This window comes from Ranitomeya variabilis, chromosome 2 (genome assembly GCF_051348905.1).
Source record: "Ranitomeya variabilis isolate aRanVar5 chromosome 2, aRanVar5.hap1, whole genome shotgun sequence".
Taxonomy (NCBI): domain Eukaryota; kingdom Metazoa; phylum Chordata; class Amphibia; order Anura; family Dendrobatidae; genus Ranitomeya; species Ranitomeya variabilis.
The window spans coordinates 595,113,804-595,137,879 of NC_135233.1; the positions used below are offsets into that span (position 1 = coordinate 595,113,804).

General features: G+C 46.2%; 2 protein-coding genes and 2 non-coding genes across 4 annotated transcripts in view; all 4 read left to right on the plus strand.

Annotated features, from left to right (window-relative positions):
• The window catches only part of SPG7 (SPG7 matrix AAA peptidase subunit, paraplegin), a 42,649-nt gene extending 30,544 nt beyond the window's left edge, over positions 1-12,105 (plus strand). The window contains exons 10-17 of the mRNA XM_077288444.1: positions 1,241-1,365; positions 1,435-1,537; positions 2,302-2,412; positions 2,744-2,859; positions 2,974-3,130; positions 4,257-4,420; positions 4,523-4,600; positions 11,493-12,105. Of these exons, the coding sequence (XP_077144559.1) occupies positions 1,241-1,365; positions 1,435-1,537; positions 2,302-2,412; positions 2,744-2,859; positions 2,974-3,130; positions 4,257-4,420; positions 4,523-4,600; positions 11,493-11,708 (1,070 nt within the window). The 3' untranslated portion in view covers positions 11,709-12,105. The remainder of the gene's footprint in view (positions 1-1,240; positions 1,366-1,434; positions 1,538-2,301; positions 2,413-2,743; positions 2,860-2,973; positions 3,131-4,256; positions 4,421-4,522; positions 4,601-11,492) is intronic.
• A 2,512-nt stretch (positions 12,106-14,617) lies between these two features.
• RPL13 (ribosomal protein L13) lies at positions 14,618-22,114 on the plus strand. Its single transcript, XM_077288445.1, has 6 exons — positions 14,618-14,759; positions 16,021-16,137; positions 16,699-16,840; positions 17,255-17,428; positions 17,619-17,675; positions 21,917-22,114. Exons 2-6 carry the CDS (start codon positions 16,034-16,036, stop codon positions 22,073-22,075), a joined length of 636 nt encoding a protein of 211 aa, XP_077144560.1. The 5' UTR covers positions 14,618-14,759; positions 16,021-16,033; the 3' UTR covers positions 22,076-22,114.
• Positions 16,203-16,289, plus strand: LOC143810824 (small nucleolar RNA MBII-202). The gene has a single exon (XR_013223205.1). It is a non-coding gene; the product is annotated as a small nucleolar RNA MBII-202 (small nucleolar RNA).
• LOC143810823 (small nucleolar RNA MBII-202) lies at positions 17,120-17,202 on the plus strand. The gene has a single exon (XR_013223204.1). It is a non-coding gene; the product is annotated as a small nucleolar RNA MBII-202 (small nucleolar RNA).
• Positions 22,115-24,076: the final 1,962 nt, after the last annotated feature.

The following is a 24,076-nucleotide window of genomic DNA, read 5'->3' on the forward strand; positions in this document are numbered from 1 at the left end:
TGTGGTTTTGAGCACCTTGAGGGGTGCAGTTTTTAGAATGGTGTCACACTTGGGTATTTTCTATCATATAGACCCCTCAAAATGACTTCAAATGAGATGTGGTCCCTAAAAAAAAAAATGGTGTTGTAAAAATGAGAAATTGCTGGTCAACTTTTAACCCTTATAACTCCCTAACAAAAAAAAATATTTTGGTTCCTAAATTGTGCTGATGTAAAGTAGACATGTGGGAAATGTTACCTACAGTATTAAGTATTTTGTGTGACATATCTCTGTGATTTAAGGGCATAAAAATTCAAAGTTGGAAAATTGCGAAATTTTCACCAAATTTCCATTTTTTTAACAAATAAACACAAGTTATATCGAAGAAATTTTACGACTATGATGAAGTACAATATGTCACGAGAAAACAATGTCAGAATCGCCAAGATCCGTTGAAGCGTTCCAGAGTTATAACCTCATAAAGGGACAGTGGTCAGAACTGTAAAAATTGGCCCGGTCATTAACATGCAAACCACCCTTGAGGGTAAAGGGGTTAAACATTTTCCCCTTTGATATCGGTCTCATGTAAATAGCCATGATCTCCATTGCCGGCTTCACAACATAATTATGTCCTATTAGGACGTAAGAGCATCACGGCGGGGCAATTACTGCCCAGGACCATCTCTGCTATCCTGTTTTAGCAGCTTTTGCTCTGACCCTTTAAATCACTGCCATTTTTTTTCTATTGCATCAACTTTCATAAGTGATGGTTGGGGCGATATCAAGAGGCCAAGTCTATGACTATAGATTTTGCTTACGTTTCCAATAAATTCGGGATCCCTATGACCCAGTCCTGCATTTTTATTTTTTTTCTGGTTTCTTAGTGCATCGGAAGAAGCTTCCTTCCTTTGAGTTATGGTTCACGGAGATAACATAGAATAAGGCGAGACGTTTCTTGCTTTGCCCCCTTCCTCCGCCTGCCAGCTGTGGATCCAGCCTTGTGTGGGATGTAGTGTTCGGCTCTGGAGGTGGCCGGCACGGACAAGGATTGCTTTATTTTGTCTATTCAGCAATGGCATCCTGTCCCGAGATGTGACACGGCGTTATGGGACGTTGGCCAGAAATGACAGAGCACATCCTGGTTTCCTGAATTTCTCACTCGTGGCTCCATTATTAATTCCCCCTCCCTTCCCAGTCATCCCATATTAATCACTGATGATCCTACAGTATATAGGGTACCAAGGTCTGCTCTCTTCGGCAGGTATGGGCACGACGGATCACGTCATCGTTCTGGCCTCCACCAACAGAGCCGACATATTGGACGGGGCTCTGATGAGGCCGGGAAGACTGGACAGACACATTTTTATCGATCTGCCCACATTACAGGTAAGACCTGGCTTATCTTTATGGTGAATATTTAGTTACAGCCGCCCTCATGCATTGTTTGTCTTTTAGGAGAGAAGGGAGATTTTTGAGCAGCATCTGAAAAGCTTGAAACTGACGCAACCTGGGAGTTTTTATTCCCTGCGCCTGGCGGAGCTGACTCCTGGGTTCAGTGGTACGTGGCGGATATCCTGACGGGTGACGTCCTTTTTCATGTCCAATCAGTGCAGATTTATAAAGAAGTCTCCATCCTGACAATATCTGGTAATAAAAATGAATCCACTTGTCTCAGCAGTGGTGGATATGGACCGCGGAGATGGCAAAGTGCCCATATGCGATGATAGTATGTGGCCTCCTTGCTTTTCGGTGCATAACAATCACAGCTTACTAATCCTCATACGCTCCCTCATAAGTAATGACGTGCTAGCCACTTTTAAAATGACTGTGGCCACCTGTACATGTCGCACATATAGTATGTCCACCCCTCATAGCATCTGTCTTGCTTCCACGCTGTCAGCCAAATCTGTGTCCTGAACTATGTGTCCACCACGCTTTCCATAGCAGATATCGGTGGGGTATGGAAGAAGGATTGGGTTTTATATTTATTTTTAATTGAAACTTTAAAAATATATTTATTTTTTTTTGTCACTGAAAAATGCAACAAAAATAGACAAAAACATCATACATACCCCAAAATTGTATCAATAAAACTGTCAGCGCACAATGCAAAAAAAATGACAAAGTCATCAATGCAAAAATAAAACCACAAAAGGGAAAACAAAATATTTACATATAAATATATTATATGTCATGAATTTTGCCTGGTGTCTGCTGCGTCTTTTTAGTAGACGACACTTATGTTGGAGTTGTAGCTCAGGGGGGTGAATGTCCTCATCCAAACACATCTTGCAATAATGGTGTCATCACGATTTTGCTCAGGAGCGGATATCGCTAACATCTGCAACGAGGCGGCTCTGCATGCGGCACGCGAAGGCCACCCGTCCATAGACACCATGAACTTTGAGTATGCCGTGGAGAGGGTTATTGCAGGTAAATGTTATATATGTATTTTTAGAATTGATTAAAGTGGTTTTCCCTCATTCGAAATGAATCCCTTAGGGGGAATAACTTGCGATTTTGTAATAATAAAGAATATCAATAATAAATGTCTATTACTATTGATCCAATGGATAAGTGTGGGTCGCCAGAAGAGGGGTCTTGTATTTTCCGTCTCAATCTGGTGCTGCGCTCGCCTGTCTTCAGAGCCATAGATATATAAAGGGTCTTCTGGCCAGGGGAGAATAGATAACGCTGCCAATATTTTGCAATTGATACCATTTAGCTTTCATGTCTAATTTAGTCACAAATCTTTTCTACTCAGGGACGGTGAAGAAAAGCAAGATCATGTCAAAGGAGGAGAGGCGCGTGGTGGCGTACCATGAATCTGGGCACGCGTTGGTCGGATGGCTGCTGGAGCACACGGAAGCTGTAATGAAGGTAAGATGAACTTATGGTTAGAGAGGAATGAACATTTTACGGAGGGCGAAAAAAAAGGATGTAGATTTGCATTAAATGGATGTTCAGAGCAACTATTGTGTGTCGTCTCTACAGGTCTCCATTGCTCCGAGGACAAATGCAGCCTTAGGGTTTGCTCAGATTTTACCAAGGGACCAGTATCTGTATACTAAGGAGCAGCTGTTTGAGAGGATGTGCATGGCGCTGGGTGGCAGGGTGGCGGAGGCAATAATCTTCAACAAGGTCACCACAGGTATGCGACAAATTGGTAGCGCAGTTCATTTTCTTCATGGGCTAGTCCCCAATTTTTTTTTTCAGCCAAACTCCGTGATTTCTTTATTATCTCTATATATACATATATATCTCTTATCTAATAAATATATATATATATATATATATATATATATATATTTATTTATTTTTTTTCAAGATAGTGCTGGAGATAGAACTTTAAATATCCCAGCTTTATCAAGCATTATAATGGCAAGTATTGCTTAATCCCATAAGGTCACTGCAACCTAGAAGGTGCCTATAGGCTTGTATGAAGGCTTCCATATTTACCTGTGTATGTGCCAAATGTAGAGTCTAATAGGGCAGTATAAGATATTGCTATGCAGAAATCTATGAATCCAGCAAATAGTCACATGCACCCCTATTCCTACTGAAGGAGGACTCAAAAAGTTGGTGAAAAAAAAGTCTAACAATAAATTAAATAAAAAAATTGAAAAACATGCCCATGCTGAGAATATACGCCTAATTAATATATAAAAAAATAGCAGGTCTTACTATTTTGTGGTTATTCAACTTCCTTAAAAAAAAAAAGAGGGATGGAAATGAATCCGTAGCTCCTGGTACCCCGAGCTGGTACTAATGAAAATTGCAGTTTGTCCTGCAAAAAAAAACAAGTCCCCATAGATCTACATTGTTGCCAAAATAAAAAGGTTATGGGTCTCGGCTAGAGTTTGGCAAAAATATTTTCAGGAACCTGGTCCAGCGGCCTCCAGAACAGACCGTTGCAGACTGCACCTCCCTGCTGACATACCCAGTGTGTCTTCTGATTAGCACGCATAGTGCAATGTCATTGTTGCAGGATGCCGACAGGTAAGTGGAGGTTCGTAGGACTCTTGTTCGACGCCACAGACTACCAACATGGCCACTGGACCAGTGACTCTTTTTGCACCATGCTAATCTCAGTATATGGTGGATGGGGAAATGAAAGCTCCTGGCCCAAAGCATAATCTGTACCGGTGCCCCCCAGCCGGTATCTGCCGTTTGCAGTGCTAGACTCCTACTTGCACAATCTAGATCAGCCTTAAAAATATTTTATCAGAATATGATAATTATTCCTGGATGTTTTCATGTTTTCTCCTGTTGTGCAGGCGCTCAGGATGATCTGAGGAAAGTGACCCGGGTGGCGTATAATATGGTGAAACAATATGGCATGATACCCAGCATCGGGCAGGTCTCCTTTCCAGACAGTGACTCCTCGACTGGTATTGGGAGACGACCCTTCAGTCAGGGATTACAGGAAATGATGGATTATGTGAGTGTCGTTTTATACTGGGGGGGGGGGGGGGAGTAACATTTTGTATTTAGAGATGATGGGATGGCGAATCGCTTATTACGGATTTTATTTATGTCGTAGGAAGCTCAGCAGCTCGTGGCAATAGCCTACAAGGACACGGAGAAACTATTGCAGGAAAACAAGGACAAACTGCAAATGGTAGGGATCTGTATGGCTGCTACATTGGTACCTGCACGCATATTAGTTTGAAAATGATGACTGTATGTACCAGCGGTAAATAGTGTCGGTATATACCAGCGGTAAATGATGATGGTATATACCAGCCAGTGGCGTAACTAGAAAGTTATGGGCCCCGATGCGAACTTTCAAATGGGGCCCCCCGCCCCAACCATGCAAAAATATTTTCCACCCAAATTTAGATTTTCTCTATTCATTTCGCACACTATAGCTTTATTGCAAAGTTGTATAGTGTGATCTCAGTGGCGTAACTATCCAGTGCCCCATCCTAGTTTATATCTGTCCCCCGTACTGCCATTGTTATGTAATTTATAAAAGAAAATAAACCATTATACTCATCAGGGGCTTACATAGAAGTCATGGGGATCCATATAAGAATTACAATGCACCCCCATAGTACTTCTTATAATATAATGCACCCCCATAGTCCTCTATATAATATACAGCACAGTTCATAGTCATCCATATAGTATAATACACTCTCCATAGTCATCCATATAGTACATAATACACTCCTCATAGTCCTCCATATAGTATTATACACTCCTCAGTCCTCCATATAGTATAATACACTCCTCATAGTCCTCCATATATTAAAATACACTCCTCATAGTTCTCCATATAGTGTAATACACTGCTCTGTCCTCCATATAGTATAATACACTCCTCAGTCCTCCATATAGTATAATACACTGCTCATAGTGCTCTATATAGTATAATGCACCCCTCATAGTCCTCCATATAGTATACACTCCTCAGTCCTCCATATAGTATTATACACTCCTCATAGTCCTCTATATATTAAAATACACTGCTCAGTCCTCTATATAGTATAATACACTCCTCATAGTGCTCCATATAGTATAATGCACTGCCATCGTCATCCATGTCGTACAATTCATTTATCATAGTATAATGCACCCCATAGTTCTTCATATAGTATAATGTATTCCCCATAGTCCTCGATACAGTATAATGCAGCCCACATATAGTATAATGCAGCCACCCCACAGAGTATAATGCTGCCACCCCACAAAAGTATAATGCAGCCCCACCATACAATATAATGTAACCCCCATAGAATATAATGCGGCCCCCCTCATAGTATAATGCAGCCCCTCCATACAGGTGCAGTAAGAAAGACACAGGCAAATGGTGACTATAAGGCAGGGGAGAAGGACACAAGTGGGCTAGGGGAGACAGGCACAATGGTGACACAGGGGGCTAGGGAGCAAGGAAGATAGGCACAAGGGGACACATGCGGGCTAGGAGGCGGGAGAAGGGGACTAGTGGGCAAGGGAGACTGGCACAAGGGGACACAGGGGGACCAGTAGGCCAGGGAGATTGACAAGGGGACACACGGGGACTAGTGGGCAAGGGAGACTGACTAGAGGACACACAGGGACTAGTGGGCAAGGGAGACTGACACAAGGGGACAAGGGAGACTGACACAAGGGGACACAGGGGGACCAGTGGGCTAGGGACACTGACAAGGGGACACACGGAGACTAGTGGGCAAGGGAGATTGACACAAGAGGACTAGTGGGCAAGGGAGACACAAGGGGACAAGGGAACACAGGGACTAGTGGGCAAGGGAGACTGATGCAAGGGAGACAGGCACAAGGGGACACACAGGGACCAGTGGGCAAGGGAGACTGACACAACGGGACACACAGGGACACAAGGACAAGGGCGACAAGCACAAGGGGACACACGGGGACTAGGAGGTAGGGGAGAAGGGCACAAGGGGGCAAGGGAGACAGGCACAAGAGGAAATAAGGGGACTCCTAGGGCAAAGTAGATAGGGACACACGGGGAGACGGAGCTGAAAGGGGACGGGAAACCGGGGGGAGCCTTGGGAGCAACGAAGAAGGGGGCACATGGATTGAGGACAGGGTAGATGGGGAACACACGGTGAGAAAGTTGGCAGGGGAGACATGAGAACAGGGCAGACAGGTCACACGAGCGGCTGCTAATGACAGGAGGACAAATGCAGATCTGAGGCTTAAGGGACCCTTCGGCAGCAGGAGGAGGAGGATGCAGCAACAGATTGCAGCTTTTTAGGTTTAGGCACTCAGCCACTCACTCAAGCAGCACCAGCTCCCTTCGACCAGTCTTTCCCTTTGGTGTGGCTGAAGGACCTGTGGACACGCCTCTCTCCAGTCATAAGGTTGGATCACGTGACCGCATTAAATCCATCTTCCCCCATGTAACTGGAGGACCTGCGGTGACGCCTCCCTGATGTAATGGTTGGGTGGGTCCTTCACTATTGCTGGACGGACGGGCCCCTAAGCAGTCCGGGCCTGGTCGCAGCTGCGACCGCTATAGTTACGCCCCTGATACCAGCTGTAAATTATGTCAGTATATACCAGCAGTAAAATGTGTCTGTATATACCAGCGGTAAACAGTGTCTTTATATACCAGCGGTAAACGGTGTCGGTATATACCAGCGGTAAACGATGTCGGTATATACCAGTGGTAAACGATGTCGGTATATACCAGTGGTAAACGATGTCGGTATATACCAGCGGTAAACGGTGTCGGTATATACCAGCCATAAATTGTGTCTGTATATACCAGAGGTAAATGGTGTCGGTATATACCAGCCAGGGGTGGATTAAGGGTAGCCAAGGCCCCGGGCTGTTCAGACACTGTGGGCCTCCCCCCGGTCATGTGACGGGGGTCATGTGATGGGGGTCATGTGATATCCGAACCAGATTATTCCAGAAAAATGGCCGGGCCCTACTCTACTGTAACCTATTAAATATTTGTTAAAATCTGCAATACAATTTAGGTATATTTTGACCAATAATATCACATACAAGGAACAAATACCACCGCGCCATGACAAGACCACAAATTACAACCACAGTGATCGAATAATATCACATACAAGGAACAAATACCACCGCACCATGTCAAGACCACATATTACCACCACTTGGTGACCAAATAGCACATTCAAGGGACAAATACCACAACACCATTTCCAGACCACATATTACCACCACATAGTGACTGAATACTACAATACTGATCAGTAATAAAAATACAAAAAAAAACACAATACTATCACCATAAGTGCCAGTATTCACAGGAGATCTGTACTTAGTATGCAGTGTCTGTGTAGAGGTAATACAGCGATCACTGGTGACATTATACACAGTACCTCTGTATATAGTGTATAGGTAATACAGTGATCACTGGTGACATTACATACAGGAGCTCTGTATATAGTATACAGTGTATAGTGTCAGTGTATAGGTAACACTGACTCACCAGTGACGTCTCTAGGTGAAGTCCTCCATCTTTCATCCAGCACAGACTGCCATCATTTCTTCCAGCCAGGACTCGTTTCTGCAGGAAATAACAGTTATCTCGAGCTCTGCTTGCAGAACACATTACTTAATTTTTCACAACTTCTACATTACACCACATGGAGAAAAAAAGGCGATATAGTGTCACTCTGCACAGTAACAGGACCGCCCCCCCCCCCCCCCCCCCCATTTAAAACAGTATACTCAAAAAATAAAATAAATACATCACTGCAGTAATAATATCCCTTAATTAGCCCCTATGGTAATAATATTCCCCACCCTGGCCCTGTGTGTCTCATTCCTGGCTCCAGCCATATGTTCTCCCATCCTGCACTCATGAGTATCCATTCTACCCCATGTGATCTCCCCATCCTGCCCCATCTGTCTCCATCGTATCCATCCTGCCCCATGATCCAATCCTGCCCCATGTCTTTCATTCTGCCCCGTGTCTCCAATCATGCCCCGTGTCTACATTCTGCCCATGCCTCCAGTCCTGCCCCCAGTGTGTCCAGCAATCTGCCCCAGTATGTCCAGCATATTGCCCCAGTGTGTCCAGCAATCTGCCCCAGTGTGTCCAGCATATTACCACCAGTGTGTCCAGCAATCTGCCCCAGTATGTCCAGCATTGCCCCAGTGTGTCCAGCATATTACCACCAGTGTGTCCAGCAATCTGTCCCAGTATGTCCAATTGTCCAGCATTGCCCACAGTGTGTCCAGCATTGCCCCAGTGTCTCCAGCATTGCCCCAGTGTCTCCAGCATTGCCCCAGTGTCTCCAGCATTGCCCCCAGACAGTGTGTTCAACAATATGCCCCAGTATGTCCAGCATATTGCCCCAGAGTATCCAGCATTGCCCCCAGTGTGTCCAGCAATCTGCCCCAGTGTCTCCAGCATATTACCCCCAGTGTGTCCAGCAATCTGCCCCAGTGTGTCCAGCAATCTGCCCCAGTGTCTCCATCAATCTGCCCCAGTGTGTCCTCCAGCATTGCCCCAGTGTCCTCCAGCATTGCCCCAGTGTCCAGCAATCTGCCCCAGTGTCCAGCAATCTGCCCCAGTGTCCAGCAATCTGCCCCAGTGTCCAGCAATCTGCCCCAGTGTCCAGCAATCTGCCCCAGTGTCCAGCAATCTGCCCCAGTGTCCAGCAATCTGCCCCAGTGTCCAGCAATCTGCCCCAGTGTCCAGCAATCTGCCCCAGTGTCCAGCAATCTGCCCCAGTGTCCAGCAATCTGCCCCAGTGTCCAGCAATCTGCCCCAGTGTCCAGCAATCTGCCCCAGTGTCCAGCAATCTGCCCCAGTGTCCAGCAATCTGCCCCAGTGTCCAGCAATCTGCCCCAGTGTCCAGCAATCTGCCCCAGTGTCCAGCAATCTGCCCCAGTGTCTCCAGCAATCTGCCCCAGTGTGTCCAGCAATCTGCCCCAGTGTGTCCAGCAATCTGCCCCAGTGTGTCCAGCAATCTGCCCCAGTGTGTCCAGCAATCTGCCCCAGTGTGTCCAGCAATCTGCCCCAGTGTGTCCAGCAATCTGCCCCAGTGTGTCCAGCAATCTGCCCCAGTGTGTCCAGCAATCTGCCCCAGTGTGTCCTCCAGCATTGCCCCAGTGTCCAGCAATCTGCCCCAGTGTCCAGCAATCTGCCCCAGTGTCCAGCAATCTGCCCCAGTGTCCAGCAATCTGCCCCAGTGTCCAGCAATCTGCCCCAGTGTCCAGCAATCTGCCCCAGTGTCCAGCAATCTGCCCCAGTGTCCAGCAATCTGCCCCAGTGTCCAGCAATCTGCCCCAGTGTCCAGCAATCTGCCCCAGTGTGTCCAGCAATCTGCCCCAGTGTCCTCCAGCATTGCCCCAGTGTCCAGCAATCTGCCCCAGTGTCCAGCAATCTGCCCCAGTGTCCAGCAATCTGCCCCAGTGTCCAGCAATCTGCCCCAGTGTGTCCAGCAATCTGCCCCAGTGTGTCCAGCAATCTGCCCCAGTGTGTCCAGCAATCTGCCCCAGTGTGTCCAGCAATCTGCCCCAGTGTGTCCAGCAATCTGCCCCAGTGTGTCCAGCAATCTGCCCCAGTGTGTCCAGCAATCTGCCCCAGTGTGTCCAGCAATCTGCCCCAGTGTGTCCAGCAATCTGCCCCAGTGTGTCCAGCAATCTGCCCCAGTGTGTCCAGCAATCTGCCCCAGTGTCCTCCAGCAATCTGCCCCAGTGTCTCCAGCAATCTGCCCCAGTGTCTCCAGCAATCTGCCCCAGTGTCTCCAGCAATCTGCCCCAGTGTCTCCAGCAATCTGCCCCAGTGTCTCCAGCAATCTGCCCCAGTGTCTCCAGCAATCTGCCCCAGTGTCTCCAGCAATCTGCCCCAGTGTCTCCAGCAATCTGCCCCAGTGTCTCCAGCAATCTGCCCCAGTGTCTCCAGCAATCTGCCCCAGTGTCTCCAGCATTGCCCCAGTGTCTCCAAAATTGCCCCCAGTGTGTCCAGCAATCTGCCCCAGTGTGTCCAGCAATCTGCCCCAGTGTCTCCAGCATTGCCCCAGTGTGTCCAGCAATTTGCCCCAGTGTGTCCAGCAATTTGCCCCAGTGTGTCCTCCAGCATTGCCCCAGTGTGTCCAGCAATCTGCCCCAGTGTGTCCTCCAGCATTGCCCCAGTGTGTCCAGCAATCTGCCCCAGTGTCTCCAGCAATCTGCCCCAGTGTCTTCAGCATTGCCCCAGTGTCTTCAGCATTGCCCCAGTGTCTCCAGCATTGCCCCAGTGTCTCCAGCATTGCCCCAGTGTGTCCAGCATATTGCCCAGGGCCCCCCGGATTGCCGTTCGCAAAAAAAAAAAAAAAAGAGTTCTCCTCACCTGACCAGCGCTCCAGGCGGCGAGCTACCTCCAGCAGCGCACACTCGCCGGCGACTGACAATGACGTCAGACGCCGGCGACGTGTGCTCTGCGGCCGACTTCAGCTGCCAGCCTCCAGTTGGCTGGCGGCTGTTGTTAACTATTGACGTGCGGGCGCGTGCCCGCACGTCAATAGGAAACCGCCGCAGCGCCGGAAGGGGCCCGGTGAGCAGATGAGAAGGGGCCCGATGCGGGCCTCCTCTCTCTGCCCACCGGGTCCGGGGGCACATAAATGCCGGCGGGCATTCAGTCACACTCGGGCGGATTATCAGAGGGTCAATCTGTGCGGTAGCCCAGGGCCCCCCCACACCACTGGGCCCTGGGCTACCGCCCATATTGACCTTCTGATAATCCGCCCCTGATACCAGCGTAAATGGTGTCTGTATATACCGCTGGTAAGTGGTGTCGGTATATACAACCGGTAAGTTGTGTCGGTATATACCACCGATAAGTGGTGTTGGTATATACCGCCGGTAAGTGGTGTGGGTTTGGAAACTGGAAAAGTTAAAAAAAAAATAAAGTACATTAGACTCCCACCCACCATGTGTTAAAGTCTAGTACCAAGTTTCCTTTAGGTTCTATGGCACCCAATACTCTAGCCTAATTTCAGGAACAGGTGTACGTTTGTGTTATTTTTCTGTCCCGTTTCTCGCATGTTCACACCTTTTGTCTGTCACCGTAGCTGGCCAATGCTCTATTGGAAAAGGAAGTGATAAATTATAATGACATTGAAACACTAATCGGTCCTCCTCCACATGGACCAAAAAAAATGATTGCCCCGCAGAGCTGGGTTGAAGCTGAGAGGGATAAACAAGACACCGGAGAAGATGAATCTCAGAGACCACCGCCTCGGAAAGATGAGGAAGAAGAAGAGGAACCTAATATGACACCGGCCTAAAAAAAATGACTGCTACAATCCAAATTCAGGCATCCGTGCGGCACGGACCGGCCACTGGTCTCCTGACTCAAACTTGACAGCCTCTTGGGCATATATGAGACCGTGACATTTGCATCAGGAGCCCGGTGGCCGATCTGTACTCAGACCCTGATACCCCAATGGGTGGCCACTTCTGGGCGTTCCCACGTGGCAGATTTGCTGCAGACGTTAGTGTGAAAGAGGCTTCCAAAAATCCTTGCACCTGCAGAAGAAACCATCCCATTGAGATGAATGCAATATATGTACATACCATTGCACCTATGCAGGGGTAAAAACCTCACTTGGAGTTTTGCATTTTTTATTTAATATAACAGATTAAAGTTGTAATTTTTGTGAATAAAAAAACAAATTAAATGTATTTATTGTATTTAATTTATGGAGAAAACAGTTGATTTTGTGACCAGTCAATTGAGAGGTTGTCCGCTCACAAGGAGCTGATTTCGCTGGACCTGGGTAAGCAGGTCATTTACAGCAGACAACTCCTTCAACCCTTTAAGGATTGGATGATTATTATTATTATTATTTTATTTTTTTTAAATTAACATTTTTTTACATTTTTGTTTTTATCCTTCACTTCTTTAAAAGCTGTAATTTTATTTTTTTTTCATTTACAGCCGTATGACGACTTGTTTTTTTTTTTGAAGGACAAGTTGTAGTTCTTAAATGACAACCATTCATTTTAATTATACAACATACTGAAAAGCAGGGAAAAAATCCAAGTGGATTATAATGGTGAAAAAAAAATGCAATTTTGCCATTAATTTATGTTTTTTGTTGTTTTTTTACACTATTGTGTGGTGAAAATTACCTGAATCTTTAGGTCACTGTGATTACTGCATGATCTAATGCTAAGGCCGGAGTCACACTATCGTATGGCTGCTGCGAGCGTGATCCGATTGTCAGTGCTCCAATCCTTTCGCATGACAGGATCGGTGCACTGGAGTGGAGGAGACGGAGAAATTAATTTCTCCATCTCCTCCATTGTCGACGGAAATGGAACTGCGCTCGGGTGATATCCGAGTGCAGTGCGATGTTTTACCCGTACCCATAGACTTGTTGTGCGATCCGACTCTCGGATGCAATCACAGCATGCTGACATGAGCAAATGAATGCAGATATAAGCTGCCCCATAGTATAACAGTGGGCCGAGTGCTATCCGAATTTTTTTATTATTGGATTGCACTTGTCAGATTACATCCCAAGTGTGAGCAAGCCCTAAAGGTTGAAAAACAAAAAATAAAAACAGGGGAACCAAATGTTTATTTTATGATCACCATTTTCTGAGACTTTACCTGTTTAATTTGGGGGGGCAATTTTGCTATGTGAGAGCTCGTTTTCTTTTGTGGCCAGATTCTGGTAGTACTGATTTTTTTTTTTTTTTTTTTTTTTTTTTTTTTTTAAAGGGCACCTGTCACCCCGTTTTTTCCGTATGAGATAAAAATACTGTTAAATAGGGCCTGAGCTGTGCGTTACAATAGTGTATTTTGTGGACCCCGATTCCCCACCTATGCTGCCAAAATACGTTACCAAAGTAGTCGTTTTCGCCTGTCAATCAGGCTGGTCTGGTCAAAAGGGCGTGGTGTCTTCCCCCAGATCTTGCTTAGTTTTCCGTTGGTGGCGTAGTGGTGTGCGCATGTCCAAGGTCCCGAATCCACTGCACAGGGGAGTGAAAAGCGCGATGTGTGCTATTTCATTGGTGGTGATCAGTGGGGGCGGCCAGGAAAATGGCCGCGGGATGCCGCGCGTGCGCAGATGGAGATCGCGGCGGCCATTTTCCTGAAGCCGAGATGCGAATTCTGCTTCAGGAAAATGGCCGCCGCGATCTCCATCTGAGCACGCGCGGCATCCCGCGGCCAGCAGAGCGCCGCTTTTGCGCACGCGCGGCCAAAGGAAGATGGCCGCCCCCACCGATCAACAGGGAAATAGCACACATCGCGCTCTTTTCACTCCCCTGTGCAGTGGATTCGGGACCTTGGGCATGCGCAAACCACTACGCCACCAACGGAAAACTAAGCAAGATCTGGGGGAAGACACCACGCCCTTTTGACCAGACCAGCCTGATTGACAGGTGAAAACGGCTACTTTGGTAACGTATTTTGGCAGCATAGGTGGGGAATCGGGGTCCACAAACTACACTGTTGTAAGGCACAGCTCAGGCCCTATTTAACAGTATTTTTATCTCATACGGAAAAAACGGGGTGACAGGTTCCCTTTAATGTTTTGTTCTCATTGATTTTTTTTTTTTCTTTCAAATAAGTGCAACAGTGGAAAATTGAGTTGTTTTTTTCCTCCGTTTATAGCATTTCTTTAATTTTAACTGTTGAAATAGTCATTTGACTTTTTAGAATTTTTTTGTCATACTTTTAAAACTTTTTTTTTTTTGGGGGGGGAGGGGTTGTCCTCTTAGAGGACGTAACCCTGCGGCTGCTGATCACTCGTTCTGTATACTGCCGTTGCACAGTATTGCAGTGTACATGTAGATGGTGGTCTCCGATGAAGCCCAGTCTGAACAGGTGTAACAAAATAGCTAGAGGCGAGTGAATCTGAATTGTAAAGTTCGGCGTTCAAAGCGGACACTTTAGTGTCTGGTGTTGAACTCCAAACACGGACGTCCATGGAGAGAGTTATAGCATCAAAGTTCGGGTCCCCATTGACTTTTATGGGGTTCGGTAGTGTTCTGATACCGGAACCAAAGTTCACTCAAACCGGACGAACCTGAAAACACATATCTACAATAATAATTTTATTGCCATTTTCTGTATTCAAACTTTATTGATTCATGAACATAATGAACTGTAACGTTTCAATAAAGTTTTGTTTGCGTTCACTCGTCCGGCTCCTCCATCTTTAGTGCGGGCACGCAACACGCTGTAGTTACTGGCGGAAGGGAACGTTCCTTTACGCGTCTTCTGATTGGCCGTCGGCATTCCTTACTTGTGATTGGCTCCAGCGCGTGATATCCCATACTGCACCGGGAGCTTTCTTCCTTTCGGCCATTTTCTCCCCATAGAGGTATGTTTGTTCGCTCCGCCGCCGCCGCTGCTATGGTTTACTATCCGTTGCCATCCTCGGTTTCTGTGTCGCGCCGGACGCCCTGGCCGGGTGGGATTTGATCCTCTGCTCCGGCTCGTTGGTTTGGGGGGAGTTTAGTGTTGTTTTGGGGGATTGAGGCCTGGTGAGCGGGGTGTACGGGGGATGTATGTGTGTACAGGGCTCTGCGCTCTCCTGTGTCTGTGCAGGGGGAAGATATTCGTGGCTGCACCCTGGGACTCGCAGTGCTGCTGCTGCCCGTTCCTGCTATACTGTTGCTTATTAACCAGTTAAGTCCTGGGGCCGAGCGGCGCCGGCCATGTAAGCTCCTCTTCTTCCAGGGTTACCTGGGAGTTGGCTATTAAAGGGTTATTCTCCCAGCAATAGACTGGTGGATAATGTGCTGATCGCACGGGGGCGACCTCTGGGACCCTCATCAATGCCAGGAGTAGGGTTCCTGGAAATCTCAGAATTACTGGGGGTCCCGGCAGTCAGACCCCAGCAATCCGCATGTTTCCTCTATCCTATGACAATAGCCATCTCCAGTGCATAGGATAATGGAAAACATGGGGTCTGACTGCTGGGACCACCAGTGATCCTGCTTCATTCAAGGTGGGCTTCCAGAAGCTGCTTCCTTGGATCTGTGGGGGTTCCAGTGGTCGGACCCCCATGATCAGGAAGTTATAATCTGGCCCTGTGGCTAGGAGATAGCTTTATTTTTGAGGGACTAACCCTTTAATGACTAATTGGCTTCCAGGATTGTACTTTTTTTTGGGGGGGGGGGGGGGGTTACCATTTTATTTATTCATTCGAAGTCAACCTGACGCTTAGATTGGTCTTATGTGGTGTCCGGCCATGAGCCCAGCACAATAAGAATGAAAACTTAGGGAGCGGGTCACACTTTAAAGTTTTGATCGTTGGGGGTTTGGGTGGTAAGATTTCTCCCCAGCACCCGGGTAGGTGGGCATCAGACTTTCTATTCAGCCAGCTATTCCGATATGTGTGGTTTTCCCCAAACCGTTCCCATCTCTGCCCCTGAACATCAATTGTTTCTGACCTGTCATGAAAACTTAAATATCAAAGGGCTGTGTGCCTGGCAGTAATCTATTGGGTCTGTGCACATGTCTATACATAAGATTGCCGCAGGATCCCTCACCTGGCTGTTTCTATAACTGCACGTGACGTCCGTACAGATAAAGCACAGACTCTAATAAAAACCTCTTAAACCGTTTTTGTTTTGTAGGGATTAAGTCGCCATGGCCCCCAGCAGGAATGGCATGATCTTGAAGCCACATTTCCACAAGGATTGGCAGCGGCGAGTGGCCACCTGGTTTAACCAGCCAGCCAGAAAGATCCGCAGGTAAGCTAATGGCCATCCTGTAGGAAGATCTGCTGGGGTGTGTGTGTCCAGGTCTACGGTCAGATGATGACACGTTCTCCGGAATCTCTGCAGCTTCTGTGATGAATCCATATTTGAACCCCTTTCAGCCTGATGACTGTAGACCGCGACGTTTGATGGAATGATCGCTTTTTGTCAGTGTATAGGTGACCTAGAGCAGCTAGATCACTTCCTGGCATTATAACTGTCCAGTATTGGATAAGTGGTATCTTGTATACATGTGGGGGTCTGATGTCTATGACCCACACTGATAGACAGAACCCTCATCCTTTACCTCCGCTCCATTCATCCTCCAGTAATTGGCAGTCCTATAGAGCAGTGGTCAAGCGTGCACGCTTATGGGGGAGAAATGGGTTCCATCGATTGGAGTCCACCTATCCCATAGGTTAAATGATCACGTATCTTCACTGGACAACCCCTGTAAGTGGAAGTTAATGCAGAAAACCATGACCTGTGTGGCTTTGCAAGTAGTACGCCACCTTTGTTGGTAGATCCTAACGTGCACTCCCTTAACCCAAATAGGCGCAAGACACGTCAGGCCAAAGCCCGCCTGATAGCTCCAAGGCCCGTTTCAGGACCAGTCAGGCCAGTGGTAAGATGTCCTACCGTCAGATACCACACAAAGGTGCGACTTGGAAGAGGCTTCAGTCTGGAGGAACTCAAGGTGAGCTGGCAAATATGGCTGTCGGTAAACTTCAATCACTCTGTGCTACTAAAGATTTTGCAATCAAGCACTATGCGAGAAATTAATCAAAACTGACTAGAATAGTGGTGCATTGTTATGCCTAACTTTTCAGAAAAAAAAAAAAAACAGTGGCCTAATAATGAACTACTGGACTTTTTTTATTCATCTTTATATGACTGCAAATCTTGTGTATTGTGTGTACAGATATAGCGGAGCCATTATATCACAACTCTGACGTGTAATCTGAACTCAGCCGCATGATGACAAATCTCCGGAATCTCTGCATTTCTGTGATGATTCCCTTGAACCCTTTGTTCTGATGGCTTTTAGGTTCGGTCGTCCGTTTTAATGGCTTTAGTGTACGTTGTATTTTAACAAACTGCTTTCATGCAGGCTGCTGGTATCAATAAGAAGATCGCCCGCACTATTGGGATCTCTGTGGATCATCGTCGTCGCAACAAGTCTACAGAAGCCCTGCAGGCCAATGTGCAGAGGCTAAAAGAGTACCGCTCCAAACTGATCATCTTCCCACGCAAACCCTCCGCTCCCAAGAAGGGAGACAGCTCTGTAAGTACTGCCATATTATCTGCTGCATTATGGAGCTCATGGACGTCGCTTTTTCCAAGACTGATCACCTGCAGATTGCTTCAGTTCTTTATTCTCCTCCCTCTATCCTCCCATGTGCATTTATATCTATGGTCAGAGGATGCATAAAACCCTCTTAAATCTTATACCAACGTTTTATTTCTTATTCCAGGCTGAAGAATTGAAGATGGCCACCCAGTTTAAGGGCACGATCATGCCGATCCGCTCTGTAAGTTCTTACAATTTTTCATTCTTGATGACTTGGCTGTGTAATAATTTAATTATTTCCCACTTTTAAAAATGATTTTACAGCCATTTTGACACATATATTTTGTAGTAAGTACACCAGTCTCATCTGTGAATAACTGCAGGAACTTCCATTTTACATCCATAGGTATTAATGTGGAGTTGGTCAATTTGTAGCTATACTAGCGTTTTTCTTTTCTATAAGATTTTGGAGGGGTCTGTGGGAATTTTTGCCCCTTCATCCAGATAGATTTGTGATGTCAGACCCTGATGTTTGGGGCGGAGGTCGGGCTCACAATCTGTTATAGGTGTTGGATGGGTTGAGGTCCAGTTCTTACACCAACTGTGTGTGTGGACCCTGTGTACTGGACACAGTCGTGGGGAACAGTGAGGGGCTTTCCCCAACACTGGAACTAATTGGCCGAGGCTGACCCTGATGACAGACCCATAGCATTATCCTCCACCATCTGTACAGCGGGCACAATGCAGTCAGGGGGCAACATTCTCCTGGAATCACCAAACCCAGACTCCATCAGACACAGATATTCAGTGTGATCTGTCACTGCACAGAACATGTTGAGTCCAGTGGTGGCCGCTTTATACCTCTCCATCTGATACTATGCATTGTGATTGGTGGTGTAAGGCTGCATGCAACAGCTCAGACTTGAAGCTCCCAGTGGTTGGCGTGGTGTTTTGCTCATGTTATATCAGAGGAGGTCTGGACTCTGCAGTTATGAGGCCAGCAGAGGGTTGGTGACTTTTCTGCCTTCTCAGTACTCGGCGTCCGGCTCTTTAACATTACAGGGTCTACACCTCGTACCTGAGTTGCTGCAGTTCCTTCCACTTCTCAATAATATCACTCACAGGTGCTGGGGTAGATTGAGGAAGAAATGTCATGAACAGACTTTTTACCCCAGTGGCTCCTATTACAGGACCACGTTGGTATCGGTGAGCTCTGCACCATCACCCAGTCTTTCATGTTGGTAAAAGCAGACAGCATGGTGGGGGGCTGTAGGTTATACACTGGGGAGGAAGGGGGTGGCAATAGGACAGAATAGGAAAAAATAAATTCGCTGCTTAAGATTTGTCCTATTACTTTTGTCCGTAAAGTAGATCTTTGAATTGTAAAATTTGGTCAATTTTCTGTAGAGGAAAATGATGCAGACTGTGTCATGGTGTATCCTATAAGAGACTCAGAGTATCAAGCCAGAGTATAGTAAAAAGTACACAAGTTTATTTTATCACACAACGTGACAAGAAGCTAATACATAAAATAGAAGGTTTGAGGCAAAGGCACATGGTGTCAGTTACACATCCACAAGCATAATGACAGGCATGGGGATTCAAATAAATCAATGGTGTCCTTAGGGGTTCACAAAAGTGATGATATCTTGTAAGTAACATATAGATCATCAGGGAAAATACCACCAAATGATTGATAGGAGTAACATGGTAATCAATTTATACATGTACCATGATGTTTACAGAAAGATAGCGGCAGCAACAACATGATGTGCAGACATAAGTAGACGTAATGACATCTTTGGAGGAGAACTATCTTAGGGAAACATAACGTAAATAAACAAGGAAGAAGTATCTGACCCATCGTAACCTGTATGTGAATGTGCAGATAGCAGCAGCCCCGACGCGCGTTTCGTGCTGGCTTCATTGGGGGAGCTGTGATTCCCTGTGTGTAAAGGCGAATTTATTTAGAGGGGAAGATTACGTCCAGGGGTAACGATGGATGCCGAAAAAAAAAAAGTGTCAGGTTTGGGTTGTGAAGCGGCGCATGCGTGGTGAGTGCCAGCGTCCTCAATGATGCTGCCTCAGCAGCGGATCTGGGGGAAATCCTCCGTGACGTCAGAGATCCACACGTCACAATCGAGCTGTCGGCAACAGCATGACTATTCCATATGGGCCTTCATTTAATATGGTAAATCTAAGGATATGATGCAAGGGCCATATAAGGAAACTTTATATATAAAGTTTATTAAAGTGAGAAGTGTAAATGCGCAAAGTGAGAATGAAGGAAAAGATAAGTGACACGTGCATAGGGGATCCTTAATACCAGGACCCTATTAATGCGGGTCAGCCTAAAAGGAGGGGAATTCATAATGTCAGTATCAAATTATATAAAGGAAGGAGTGTACAGTATGCAAGTGTATAGATATACCAAGTACATATATAAAACAGATAACAAATGTCCTAACCATAATTATAAATGACAATATACCCCATGTTATAGAAAATGTAAAGACACAGAATCACATATACAACACCACGTGAGGGCAAATAATAGACTATATTTTGTCATGGGTATTACATCATAACATAGGGTCCCCGTATCTCTAAGAGTGCGTGACCAAAACATTAAATAACAAGGATATATAACAAATTCTTAATGGATAAATTATTCATAGTAGAGTATGAATGATGGTCCATGAACGCAGATGTTCGTTTCACAGATTATTAAAAGAAGCATCTCCATGAGGTATTAAGTCCCAGTTCAATGAGAGATAACATTTTGCAGGGGTCTGTAGGAATTTTTACTCCTTCATCCAGAAGAGGATTTGTGATGTCAGACCCTGATGTTTGGGGGGGGTTCTCACAATCTGTTATAGTTGTTGGATGGGGTTGAGATCCAGGCTCTCATGTTCCTCCACAAACCATGTGTGTATAGACCTTGTCCACTGGGCACAGTCATGGGGAACAGAAAAGGGCTTTCCCCAAACTGCTCCCACAAGCCTGGAAGCTACAATTGTCCTCAATGTCTTGTGCTGAAGAACTGATTCCCCAACACTGAAAGTAAGGGCCGAGGCTGACCCTAATATACCCATAGCATTATCCTCCTCCGCCATCTGTACAGCGGGCACAATGCAGTCAGGGGGTAACATCCTCCTGGAATCATCAATCCCAGACTCCTCCATCAGACGCAGATAGAAGTGCGATCCGTCACTGCACAGAACATGTTTCCTCCAGTGTCAGTGGTGGCAGCTTTACACCACTCCATCCGATACTTTGCATTGTGCTTGGTAATGTAAAGCTGCATGCAGCTGCTCGGCCATGAAGCTCCTGGTGGGGGCGCAGTGTTTGTGCTGATGTTATACCAGAGGAGGTCTGGACTCTGCAGTTATGGAGTCAGTAAAGCGTTTGTGACTTATTTGCCCTCATCCTCCGCACTCGGCTCCTCGCTCTGTAACGTTATGGGGTCTCCACCTCGTGGCTGAGTTGCTGCGGTTCCTGCCACTTCTCACTAATATCACTCCCAGGTGATGAGGAAGAAATGTCATGGGCGGACTTGTTACCCCGGTGGCTCCGATTACAGGTCCTCACGGGTATCAGTGAGCTCTGCACCACCGCCCAGTCTCACATGTTAGTAAAGGCAGACGTCATGGCGGGGGGCTGTAGGTTATACATCGGGGGGGGGGGGGGAGGTGGCAATAGGACAGAAAAGGAAAAATTAAATTCGCTGCTTAAGATTGGTCCCAATACTTTTGTCCATACAGTAGACCTTTGAATTGTAAAATTTGGTGGTCGATTCTCTGTAGAGGAAAATGATGCAGACTCCGTCATGGTGACTATAGATGTTCTGACACCGCAATTGCCTGAGAATTTGGCGGCTGCCTAGGTGGTTTGTAGGTTGGTTAACCAAGGAGGTGCCAGGGTACAATGCGCCCATACTGCTATATAGATGGGGTCAGTCGCGTCCTATAAGGCCAGCTTGGTGTTCTCATACATGCTGTGAATTATATGGACAGGTGTGATGTTTTCCTATGTGCTGTCATTAGACTTGAGACATTGCAGATTGTAGTATTGGGACCTTTGCGGGTATAAAAGGCTGGAGGGGTTCCTGTTTTTCTCATTTTTTTTCTTCGGGAGTGTTGGAACCAAAACTATGATTGTGAGGACACCAGCATGAAAACTTCTGTTGGCTGCTTTTATTTGCCAAGTCAGTGTAGACCATCAGTGGTACATCATGGCTTCTTCAAGAAACAAATATCTGGTGCAATTCTGATATTAATGGCAAAAATGTATATGATTGGCGTTCCTTTAAGTCCTAAGTAGTCTAGTAAATTAAATTCCTTTTATTAATCAAAAATGTATGTAGCGTGCTGATTGATCCTAGGTTCCTCTGCAGTCTTTTATCTTTGCAAATCACCGAGTTGCCTCATTTTATTGCTCCATTGCACAGTTTGGGGGTTTCACAATGTGTTTTCTTTTTAGACCTACAAGAAAGAAAAACCAAGAGTCATCACAGAGGAAGAGAAGAACTTCAAAGCCTTTGCCAGTCTGCGTATGGCTCGCGCCAACGCCCGGCTCTTTGGCATCCGTGCCAAGAAAGCCAAGGAAGCTGCAGAACAGGACATGGAGAAGAAAAAATAAATCCTTCTCTGGGACTGTTAATAAAACAATATTCTGTAATTCGGTCCTCGAGTCGTTTATATCGGTCTTTCCAGGAGTCAAATTGTCATTTTCGGGTTATATTCCAAGTGCATGTATTTATAGGTGGGGAAAAAAAAAATAGAATGGCTGACTTTTCTTAAGTTTTAATCTGAGGGGTCTGGATGCTGAAGCCCCCCGCTAAATGGTAAATGAAGGGGCAGAAATTTTGAGCTCTGAGGGCATATTGCTCAGTGGATTGTCAAGAAATGTCTGAGATGGGAATATTCCTTTAACCGTTTTTAATATCCTGTGACAAAAGCCTTCAATATGAAAAAAATCTCCATGTCATGAAAGGGTTAATTAGATGTAATTCTTTATTGTAAAAAAAAAACATGAACCAGCGATTGCCTATACTGACCGTACAAAAAGCCGGGAGCTGACAACCAATATGGGGGGTGTGGAGGAGAATTTTGGCATCCTTGTTCCTACTGATAAAAATTTCCCAATAGTATGACCATTCAGAAGTGTGAATATGTTGAGTCACCCTTAAATATTTGCCTGTAACATACAGATCTAGCTGTGAGTGAAATCCACGTGCGCTGTGCATTCACTGGAATCTGTCCCATTAGCTCTGCACCATTAGCGTCCTGTTTCCCAGTTTAGATGACAACATGGCATTTTATATTGGCTATATCTGATTCATGTAGTCCATGGGATATGGCTGCTAGTCTGCGTTCTTTGCTTATGTGGGAATTGCACGAAGGGTATGGCTAGATTGCATTGGCAGTGCAGCTAAAGCTTGACAGGGCAAGTTAATGGCTGTATAATTGTGTAAGAGTTGCCTATTTCAGCGGCACAATAGAGGCCAGTTGCAAAATTTGGTCCTAGCTGGTGATTAGCGTGCATGCCCGAGTAAGGCGTTATACAAGCATGCTCGTGTTCTAATTGAGTGTCTTTAATATTATCAAATGCGATGTTGAGTCCCCGCGGCTGCGTGTCTCGTGGCTGTTAGACAGCTGTAACACATACAGGGATTACCTGTTTGTTATGCAACCCCCTGCATGGTGTTGCACCTGTCATGCAGCCTCGGTGACTTGAACATGCAGTATCTTCGGCGTGCTTATGATTAGCACACAACTAAACTCGCTATTCACTAGTTGTAGCATAAATGGGTACTGTATACATGCTTGGGTTACCTTATTGTAGTGCCGGGGGAACCCTTGTTCTGTCTTTAGTGGGCCTGTGTACAGTGGGGACATCGTGTGTGTGTGTGGGGGGGGGGGGGGGGAAGTACTTTACTTTGGGGACATTGTACTGTGTGTGGGGGGGTGTACTGTGGGGACATCATACTGTGTGTGGGGGGGGGGGGATGTACTGTGGGACATAATAATAATCTTTATATAGCGCCAACATATTCCGCAGCGTTTTATAGTTTAACAGTTTGAAAACACAAGTCATAAGTAACAAAAAGTTAACAATACAATCATTAAAGCAAAATAAGATGACCCTGCTCATCAGAGCTTATAATCTACAATGAGGTGGGGTACAAAGTACAGGTGTGTATTTCCAATGATGTTTATACAATGATGGTCCAGCCATCTTGAGGAATAGATGGAGCTGGTGAATGGATTACAGATGCACACTTACACATAAAATGACTTAGAATAGTGAACGTGATATGCCACTCTAAAATGCTTTTTGAGGGAGCACCTAAAACTATGCAAAATTGTGGATAGTCCTAATTTCTTGGGGTAGAGCATTGGTGCAGGGTGGGAGAAGTCTTGGAGTGGGAGGTATGGATTAGTGCAGAGCGCAGCGGCCGGTTAGACCGAGATAAGGGAGGAGATGTAAGGGGGTGTCGCACTGGAGAGCTTTGTGGGTGAGAACAACTACTTTGAATTGGATCCTATAATGAATGGGCAGCCAGTGTAACGACTAGCGAAGAGCGGACGTGTCCGAGTAACTATTAACCAGGTAGATGACCCTGGCTGTTGCATTAAG